At 42.1% G+C, this 8,658-nt stretch overlaps 1 protein-coding gene across 5 annotated transcripts in view; it reads left to right on the plus strand.

The window, feature by feature from the left end:
- Larp4b (La ribonucleoprotein 4B) overlaps positions 1-8,267 on the plus strand; it is an 81,929-nt gene extending 73,662 nt beyond the window's left edge. For 3 of the 5 annotated variants that reach the window (XM_055603925.1, XM_055603928.1, XM_055603926.1), the window contains 4 exons: positions 389-553; positions 2,371-2,495; positions 2,591-2,699; positions 4,551-8,267. In XM_055603925.1, coding sequence (XP_055459900.1) covers positions 389-553; positions 2,371-2,495; positions 2,591-2,699; positions 4,551-4,838 — 687 coding nt within the window. In that variant the 3' untranslated portion in view covers positions 4,839-8,267. The remainder of the gene's footprint in view (positions 1-388; positions 554-2,370; positions 2,496-2,590; positions 2,700-4,550) is intronic. The other 2 variants (XM_055603927.1, XM_055603929.1) reach the window with 1 other exon arrangement.
- Positions 8,268-8,658: the final 391 nt, after the last annotated feature.

The following is an 8,658-nucleotide window of genomic DNA, read 5'->3' on the forward strand; positions in this document are numbered from 1 at the left end:
TTCCTTCCTTCCTTCCTTCCTTCCTTCCTTCCTTCCTTCCTTCCTTCTTTCCTTCCTTCCTTTCTTCCTCCTTCCTTTCTTTCCTTTCTTTTTCCTTTGTTACCCTATGGGTCCCAGGGATCAACCCAACGTCCTCCAGCTTGGCAGCAAGTATCTTTAACCACTAAAACCTTTCACTGGCCCATTGCTTACATTTGAACACTAACATTGCTGTTTTCTGGACTGCTCACTCTTTATTCTAGTAGCCTAAATCTCAAGTTAGGTGGACCCTAGAGATTATTTGTGAAACATTTGGGCAGGTGCGAGTCAGAAGATTCTTTGCCTTGCTTTCCTGCTACCCTTGTCACTCCACACTAGTGTGACCTTACTGGGTATCATTGTGTTGCAGAGCAGTCAGACTCAGTCTCCAACACCACCAAAGCCTCCATCACCGAGCTTCGAACTGGGGCTGTCCAACTTCCCCCCATTACCTGGAGCTGCAGGCAATTTGAAGGCAGAGGACTTGTTTGAAAACAGGCTTTCCAACTTGATCATAGGATCTTCAAAAGAAAGAGTAAGCTATATGACAGTTGTAACATTTGGTGGTGTTTTCTAAGCACTGATTTTGTTTATGGACTTTTTGTGTATGGGTTCTTTACATACATAAAAAAGAAAATAACTGGGAGAGATTTGAGGTTTGGATGCTTGGTGTTGGTGCCAGGATCATGCCATCCTTTCTCTTGTCACTTGCTGTGATTGTGGATGGAATCTATGCTGTATAGATGCTTAGGTTAATTTTTGTTGTTGACATTGTTTATTTGTTTCACAAAACACAGAATGAGACATAAGAATCTGAATTACAAGGAAATAGGACTTTTGGTAATCTACGTAGTTACAAGTAGCAAAAAGCTTAGGCTCACTTTGCTGAGCCTAGTGGTTGCAGGTAAACTCTAGGTTGCAGCAAGGTCTTTTGCTACAGTAGTCATCACTGTTACTCTCAGCTGTGCTTTCCAAGAGTTTATATTTTCTAGTTAGAATTGGGATGTCTTGGAAATTTTAAGTCTTAACCTCACATAATAATTTCCAGTTGCCTTATAAAACAGTAGAAAATTATGCATTTCAACAGTCATGAAGTCTAGTTTTCAAGTTATGGCTTCCTCCCTTGAGTAGCGAGTAAAAGAAAACCAGCAGGCCTCCCCAGCTTTACAGAAAGCTGCTGCTTTGAATGTATCTGAGTTTCTGTGCAAAGTCTTTCTTGAAGAAGAATCACTGCTTTCTGAAAGGCTGGGCCTGATTCTGTGGCCAAGTTACACAGTCTACACAGCATCTACAAGAACGACAGAGGACTCAGGCCTTAGGCATTTAGCCCCTCCCTGTTTAACTAGGGATTTGTGGTTCTGCAAAGTGTCATATGTATCTGTGTTTAGTCAAAGTTGAAGTTAGGCTAAATCTGAGCATGCTTTTACAAATAGGGAGCCGTTGGCTACTCTGTGTTTTAGGTTTTTTGTTTGTTTTTGTTTTTGTTTTGAGCAATCATAAAAAACCTCTGATTCTCAAGCCAGTAGAACCTCAGGCATTCTCTCAAAGCTGCAGTTCCAGCTACTTTATTTTACCCTTGAACTTTTACCTACTTTGAACAGAAAGGCAACTAGTAAATGTCTTTGTGTATTTAAACTTGTAATCAATTCCTTACTAGCACTAAAATTTCATACTGGGTTAATGACTACCCATGAGTAAAATGAGTTACAGCTGTACTGAGCAAGTCATTGATGGAATAATTTCTGATTCACTCCTGTCTTAGCTGAGTGGCCTTGTTGTGAAAATGGGCAGAGCAGGTTTGCAAACCTGCTTCCAAGGGTGGTTTGTGGATAGTTTGTAGATTCGGGTGAGTGTTCCTGTGGGTGTCTCCCTCCCTGCACCAGGCGCTAAATGTATGTAGGTGTGGACATGGCAGCCTTTGTTTTATATTAGTTACAAGGGTGAAGCGTGGTATATAACTGTTGGCGATCCCACCCCTGCTGTGGGGCCCTGACATGTCAGATGAGCAAGGTGTGTTTGGAAGCTGTTCACTTGAAGATGGGCTTACAGGTGATTATAATGCTTTTGCTCAGGGCAGGAAGGCTGAGTGCTGTGCAGCAGATGACAGACTCAAAATGTAGTTGTTGTGTTTGCTGGACGCTTCTTTTTCTGTGTTTTTGTGCTATGACTTAGTGGTTTGTTGGGAGGTTACCACTGTTCTGTTGGCTTGGAGGATGGACATGCCAGTCAGCATCAGTCAGTAGGGCTTAGGAAGCAGATGGGTTAGAGATTGCTATGGTTTTAATGGTTAGACCTTTAACTTCTTGGGCAAAGATCTGACAACTTGTAATTTGCTACTTTAATGATTTTCAGAACCTCAGTGCAGATGCCAGCACAAACACCGGTCCAGTAGTGGTCCCCAGAGAGCCCTCTATGCCAGCGCCCTGTGCTGTGTCAGCAGCATTTGAACGTTCCCCTTCCCCAGCCCATTTACCTGAGTGAGTATCAGTGTTCTACCAGCCCTCTGCCATGTACAAGTATAAATGACCTGTAATATTAAATGTGATCCTTAAACCAGATGGCATTTTCACAGGGATCCCAAGGTGGCAGAAAAGCAGAGGGAAACCCATAGTGTGGAAAGACTACCTTCTACCCCCGCTACAACTGCATGTAAATCAGTGCAGGTGAATGGAGCAGCAACAGTAAGTGCCTGCCTGCCCTCCACAGGACTCATTGTGTGTATGTCCTGCCTCCAACTAGTTAGTCACTGTGATTGGATGGTTTCCATTTTGTGTGCCTTCATTTCTCTGTACTATTATCACTGTGCCCTTCGATTGCAATATGGGGTCCCTCGGATAGTAGCAAGGGTCCAGCTCTGTCCTAAATGGAGTTTGATAATTTCCTCATTTACTGTGTATGTTGTATATATGAAAAAGAATTACCCGGGCAGTGGTGGTGTACACCTTTAATCCTGGCATTCAGGAGGCAGAGACAGGAGGATTTCTAAATCTGAGGTTAGCCTGGTCTGCAGAGCCAGGGCTACTACATCCCATCTTGATAAAGAAAACAAACAACGAAAAAAGAGTGTCTCTGCTTCAAAAGCTTAGACGAATGGGGTCTCTGGGGGGCAAGGTGAATCCTAGCTGCTTCTTCATTTTCCGGGGAGGGCCTTGGCGGAGTAGAGAGAGGGAAACTGCAGTTGGGATGTACTACATGAGAGAAGAATAAAAGAAAAAAACGGCAAGGAAAAGAATTAAGCAGAATGAGTAAAAAGAACAACATGTTGTCCTATGGCCTTGCTTAAATCTAAGTGATTCTGCCAGGCCTTTAGTTCCAATGCTTGGGAGATAGGGCGGGCTGATGACTGCAAGTTTGAGGCCCCTGGTCTACATAGTAGGTTTCAGGCAGCCAGGGAGTAAGGCCGTGAGTCCTGGGGCCTAGTAGTTTCTGATCTTGATGATCTAGCATCTCTTACATTTGGTAGGCAGAGGCAGGAAGATCCAACTTCTACAAGTTCCATGTAAGTGCTGGCAGCTAGTGTTCCACAGTAAGACTCCACCTCAGACTCAGGAATTGGAAGCAGGAGGATCAGGAGGTGAAGCCCATCTCACATACTGAGGCTAGCCTGTACTCCATAAGCTGCTATTTCAGTAAGTACATAAAGACTCAGGTCTGCTGGGTCATCCGTCACAGCTTCCTCCCTGTGTACGAAGAGCACCTGCACGTGCTGTCTTGGGTCACAGGAAGCAGGGCCAGTGTTTGTCTTTTTTTCCCTGAGCCTCTTAGGTTTTCATGTTTCTCAACATGCTTTAACGCTTCATGTTGGGCAGAATTCAGTCATTATTTTCATTGCTGAGCCTTTATGTCTGTTAGCTGTTTTAGAGAGCTAATTGCTACAATATCTTGGGAGGAAAATTGTATTGCAAGAAAAGGAAGCGTTGATTTTTTTTTTTTTTTAACCAAAGACATCAGAATTTTTTTCATCTTAAAAAAAAAAAAAAAAAAGCCTGAGCTTTTCCCAAAACAACAATGATTAGCTTAGAAAAATGGATACATATTTTCAAATTATTTCCTTTTAACAGAAACTTAGCTTTATAGAATCTAAACAAACATAAAAAGCCAGAGTCTAACATAAGTCAAGGAAATCCATTCATGCTTCAGGCTCCTCTCCTCTAGGAACCAGCATTGTTATATTATTCCTACTTAGTAATCCTTCTTCCTCCTTGGCTGATTCCAAACTCTGTGACATCTTCCAGCACCATATTGACCAAGTCATCAAATCCTAGAAGTGTACCAACAGTTGCGTTATCACAGTGAATTCTTGATGCTATACACTTGTCCACACGCTCTAGTGGCAGGAGCTTTGATGGTGATCACTAGCTGCCAGACATGCCAGAAGGTGCTATGGAATTTTGTGAATGTCTTAAAAGTCCAAGTAACCATGAAGACAGACGTTTACTTAAAATTAAAACTTATTTTAATGTAACTTCATTCCTGAAGGAGCTTCTGTCCTTACCATTTTGTAAGCATAATCCTACATTTTGTGTTTCTAGGAATTGCGAAAGCCTAGTTATGCAGAGATCTGTCAAAGAACGAGTAAAGAGCCACCTTCCTCCCCGTTGCAACCCCCAAAAGAACAAAAGCCAAACACTGTCGCCTGTGGGAAGGAGGAGAAGAAGCTGGCTGAGCCTGTGGAGAGATACAGAGAGCCCCCTGCCCTCAAGTCCACTCCTGGAGTCCCCAAAGATCAGAGGAGGCAGCCGGGGCGCCGACCCTCTCCCCCAGCTGCCGGGAAGCGTCTGAACAGGGAACAGAACACTCCTCCCAAGTCTCCACAGTGAAACCTGGATGCCTGGGAGGGTCTGGAAGAGCTGCATTCACCACACGCGAAGCTCTCCCACTCAGTACGGAATGAGCCGCTGGTTAGGAGCTTGCAGTGTCTGTGAGGCCCGTGAGGTGCCTGCAAGTTATTTCCTTCTGTGAGTCGGATTTTCCCCCTCTTGAAAAAAAAAAAATCTATTTTTCAGGATTTAATTATATAATATAAACCTTATTTTAGGTTGGTGCTTAACTGGAGGTGATGCAGAAGTCTGATGTTTTTCAGGATAGAAAATGTATTTATCCTAACAAATGGATATTTTTTATTAAGCCTCCACGTGGCTCTGAATGCAAGCTATATATGAGTTTTTCTAAATTAAGGGAACTATGCTACTTCATTTTTTTTTTTTTTTTTTTTTTTAATAACTGGTCTGCAAGTGCATATCGATAAGGTGTCCCAACAGATGGATGAGGGCTGATGGCACTAGCAGGGGCAACCTTGGCCTCACAGAGCAAGGGACTAGCAGTGTCAGGGCACTGACATACTGGCATAGGAACTGTGTTTTCATCTAAACCGTTAGCTAACAGGTAATTCTAGCTTTAAAAACAAGATACACATGTATATACAGTTCTTTTTTGACATGGTGGGCAGAATGAACCTGCAAAGAGCACCCTAGAAAGACCTGAAACCTTTGAGTTTTGATGCCTGCAAGCAAGTAACCAGCCTCTCACTCCAGTTCCAAGTGGCTATTATGTAAAATAAATTCAAAGCACATTGTGAATAGAACCTAGATGAAATTAGAAACTGTTGCCCACTGACATCTACCATGAAGTTGTACCATGATGTTTGGTCCCTGTGAGCAGGCTACGTGGCTCTCAGCCTCAGTGCCTGCTCTGTCCATGTCCACACACACTGTTGGTGGAGAGTGGTGTCTTAGCCAGCTCCGTGTGGTTGTCTTCCTGTACCTCTGCGTTGGCACATGGATTTAGAAGTACCTAGCCGTGAGAGAGTGCTGTTTGTGGTCCCTGCCTCTTTGGCTGGTGGAGGACAGAATCCTTGCTCTTTTTACCTCCAAGACGAGGGTCTCGTTGATTCTTTCTAGAAGCACTGCACTTCTGAAGAACAAGAGTGCAGTAAAGTTAGCAAGTTTATAATAAAGTTACAGATAAATTATTTTGTTTTAAAACGCCTAAATTTTTTCTTTGAGTATTCTAAGCAGCAGACATAAAATATTTCCTGCTAAATGTAACCATACAGCTTATTTCACAAAATGCTATTTAACAAGACTGAAGGTTGTTTTGGTTTCTTTTTTTTTTTTTTTTTTTTTTTTTTTTTTAAGAAAAAAAAATGATTTCCATCCAATATTTAAAGACTTGAATTTTATTTAAACTTGAAAATGACTTTGCCTTAACTTTTGTATAAGACAGCTTAGAGCTCACGGAGACCGGCCCCTGGGTTGGTGGGAGTGGATCAGTTACTCAGTTACCGAGCGGATCTCCTGGTGTTGGTTTTGCTGAGAACACATACTGTTGTACAAGAACTCCAATGGTTTTTGTAACATACCTTACAGATCTTCAACAGTTGGTTTTTTTTCAGATTGTTGAAAAATCCTGTAAATGCAAATAGTCGCTACTGTGTTAAATCTGTGCACTTGGGAGTGTGCTCTGCCTGTACAGTGTAAATAATCAGAACCTATGAGAAAGGTACCCTACAGAGAAGAATCTGATAAAAATTATTGATATATTATAAATGTTGCTGTTGAGCTGGATGTAGATAAACTAAATGTTGTGGTTTGAGTATTATTTTAATTTGTTAAGGTTTTTCTTTTTCCCCTTATACTGGTGTGTTGAACTGATTTTGCCTCTTTGCTGCAAAAGGGAAATGGAAAGCTTAGTAAAAGCCTTTGGATGTTTTCATACTCTTAAAAGTATGCAAGTACATACTAATCATATCTGATGTTTAAGGGTTTTGAAAGAGAGTATAGAGAGCAGAGACTGGCAGGATCTTCCAATGAAAGTAAAAAACAGAAATGTACTAATTAAAATCATATTTTGCTAAGTGATTTGTCCTGCCAGAGGCAAAGATGGCCTAAATGCATGTGACCATTTCCTTCAGAGCAACTGTCATTCAGTTACATAGGAATATATGCAGTGCTGATGTTTCCAAATGCCTGTGAAAGGAACATAGGATGACTGTCCTTGTAGATGTCAGATTACTGACAAAAAATAAAAATTAAAAAAAAAGAAGAAGAAGAAAAAGAAGAAGAAACAACTGGCCTCTTGAACCCGCACTAGCAGATACTGTCTATCTGGAAAGGCAAGCCTGAGGCTTCGGGTCCTTCACATCACGTTTGCTGGAAGAGGGGCCAAATTATGATCAGCATCCCCTGATTCCCCAAGGCTGAGCATTGCAGCACGAACCTGTGTGGCAGGCCAGCTGTAGGTGCTTGCTGTGCTGGCTGGAAGGGTAAAGCTCAGGGGCCACATGCAAGGGCAGGTGGGCATGTGCACGAGGTCGGGACACTAATTACTGCTTAGCCAGTGACAGTCTGGCATCAGGAACTAAAGCCTTGCTCAGATGTGATTTTTATAGCACTCTTTCAGGAAGCAAAGGTGATATGCCAAATAGCTGTATCATGTCAAAACAGAGACTTCCTGAACACTTTGAGGTTTTCCACTCAGAAAAAAATGGAAGTTATCACAATAGGGAGCTATTGAGGGTGCATGCAGACTCTTGCTATGTCACATACAGCAAATGTGATATGTGGTTTTCATAGTCTATTTTTTAAGTTTACTCATTCCTTTCAGTATCTCAAGGTGTAGAATCAGAGATACCACAGTCACAAATGACATTTTTAACTTGTAAAATTGTGTGATGATGCTTAATTATCATATGGAAATATGGAATAGGAATCTGGCCCCATTTCACCAGACATGAGTTTCAAGTGATTCCTCTCTCAGTAGTCGGTGTCATGATGTCTCTGTGAATCCTTCCTGTCATTGCATCACTGGTTGCCACTGGTGGGTGGCAAAAAAAGAAAAAAAAAGTTAAAAAAAAAAGGTCTTACATTGCTGTATTAGGGTTTCTGCAGTTGATATTGAAAAACTGGTCCAGTGTGTCACAGCAGGCGACTGATGGTGCATACCTGTCTTTGTGTCCCCTTCAGTGAGCTGTAGTTGTGGGTTTGTGTGCTTTGTAGCCTGTTACACGGGAAGCAGCAGACAATCGAAGATTCCAGGAGCGCTAACAGCTGCGAGTCACAGAACGGGAGTGTAACGGGGAAGGTTGCCTGAGGGTTTCTGTTTCTGTTCTACTTTTCATTAAGACTGGAATCAAGCTTACATGTAAACTATTGGTAATTTAAGTTTCCTTTTGTGTCATTCAGTGTAAAACTGTCTAATTTGAAAAAAAAAATGTAGGTTATGAAAAATAAAGATTTAGGCACTGTTCAGTTTTTCTTTTGATTCTTTTAAATTAAAATTTTCTTCAAGAATGTGTTTTTTTAAAGAGCTTTTTGTTTCACTGTGTTCCCTTCACTGTGTGTGAGGATGACCACAGGGTCCACATAGAGTTTGGATTTTAAAGTCTTCCAGCCCCCTCATAATTTGACCGTCCACAGTGTAAGATTGATGAAGAATGCTGCCTGTTCATATTGGAACTCAGTCCTCTGGAAGAGCAACAAGTGCTCCTAACCCCGAGACATCCCTCCAGCTCCCCTCCATCATACCGTGTTGGTTGGTTTGGTTTGAGACAGGGAGTCACTGGCCTAAAACTAGTTGCGTAGACCAGGTTGGTCTGGAGCTCATATCTGCCTTTAGAGTGCTGGGTTAGTGTCCTCCACA

The sequence above is a fragment of the Psammomys obesus genome, unplaced genomic scaffold (assembly GCF_907164565.1).
Source record: "Psammomys obesus unplaced genomic scaffold, mPsaObe1.curated_primary_1811, whole genome shotgun sequence".
Lineage (NCBI taxonomy): Eukaryota > Metazoa > Chordata > Mammalia > Rodentia > Muridae > Psammomys > Psammomys obesus.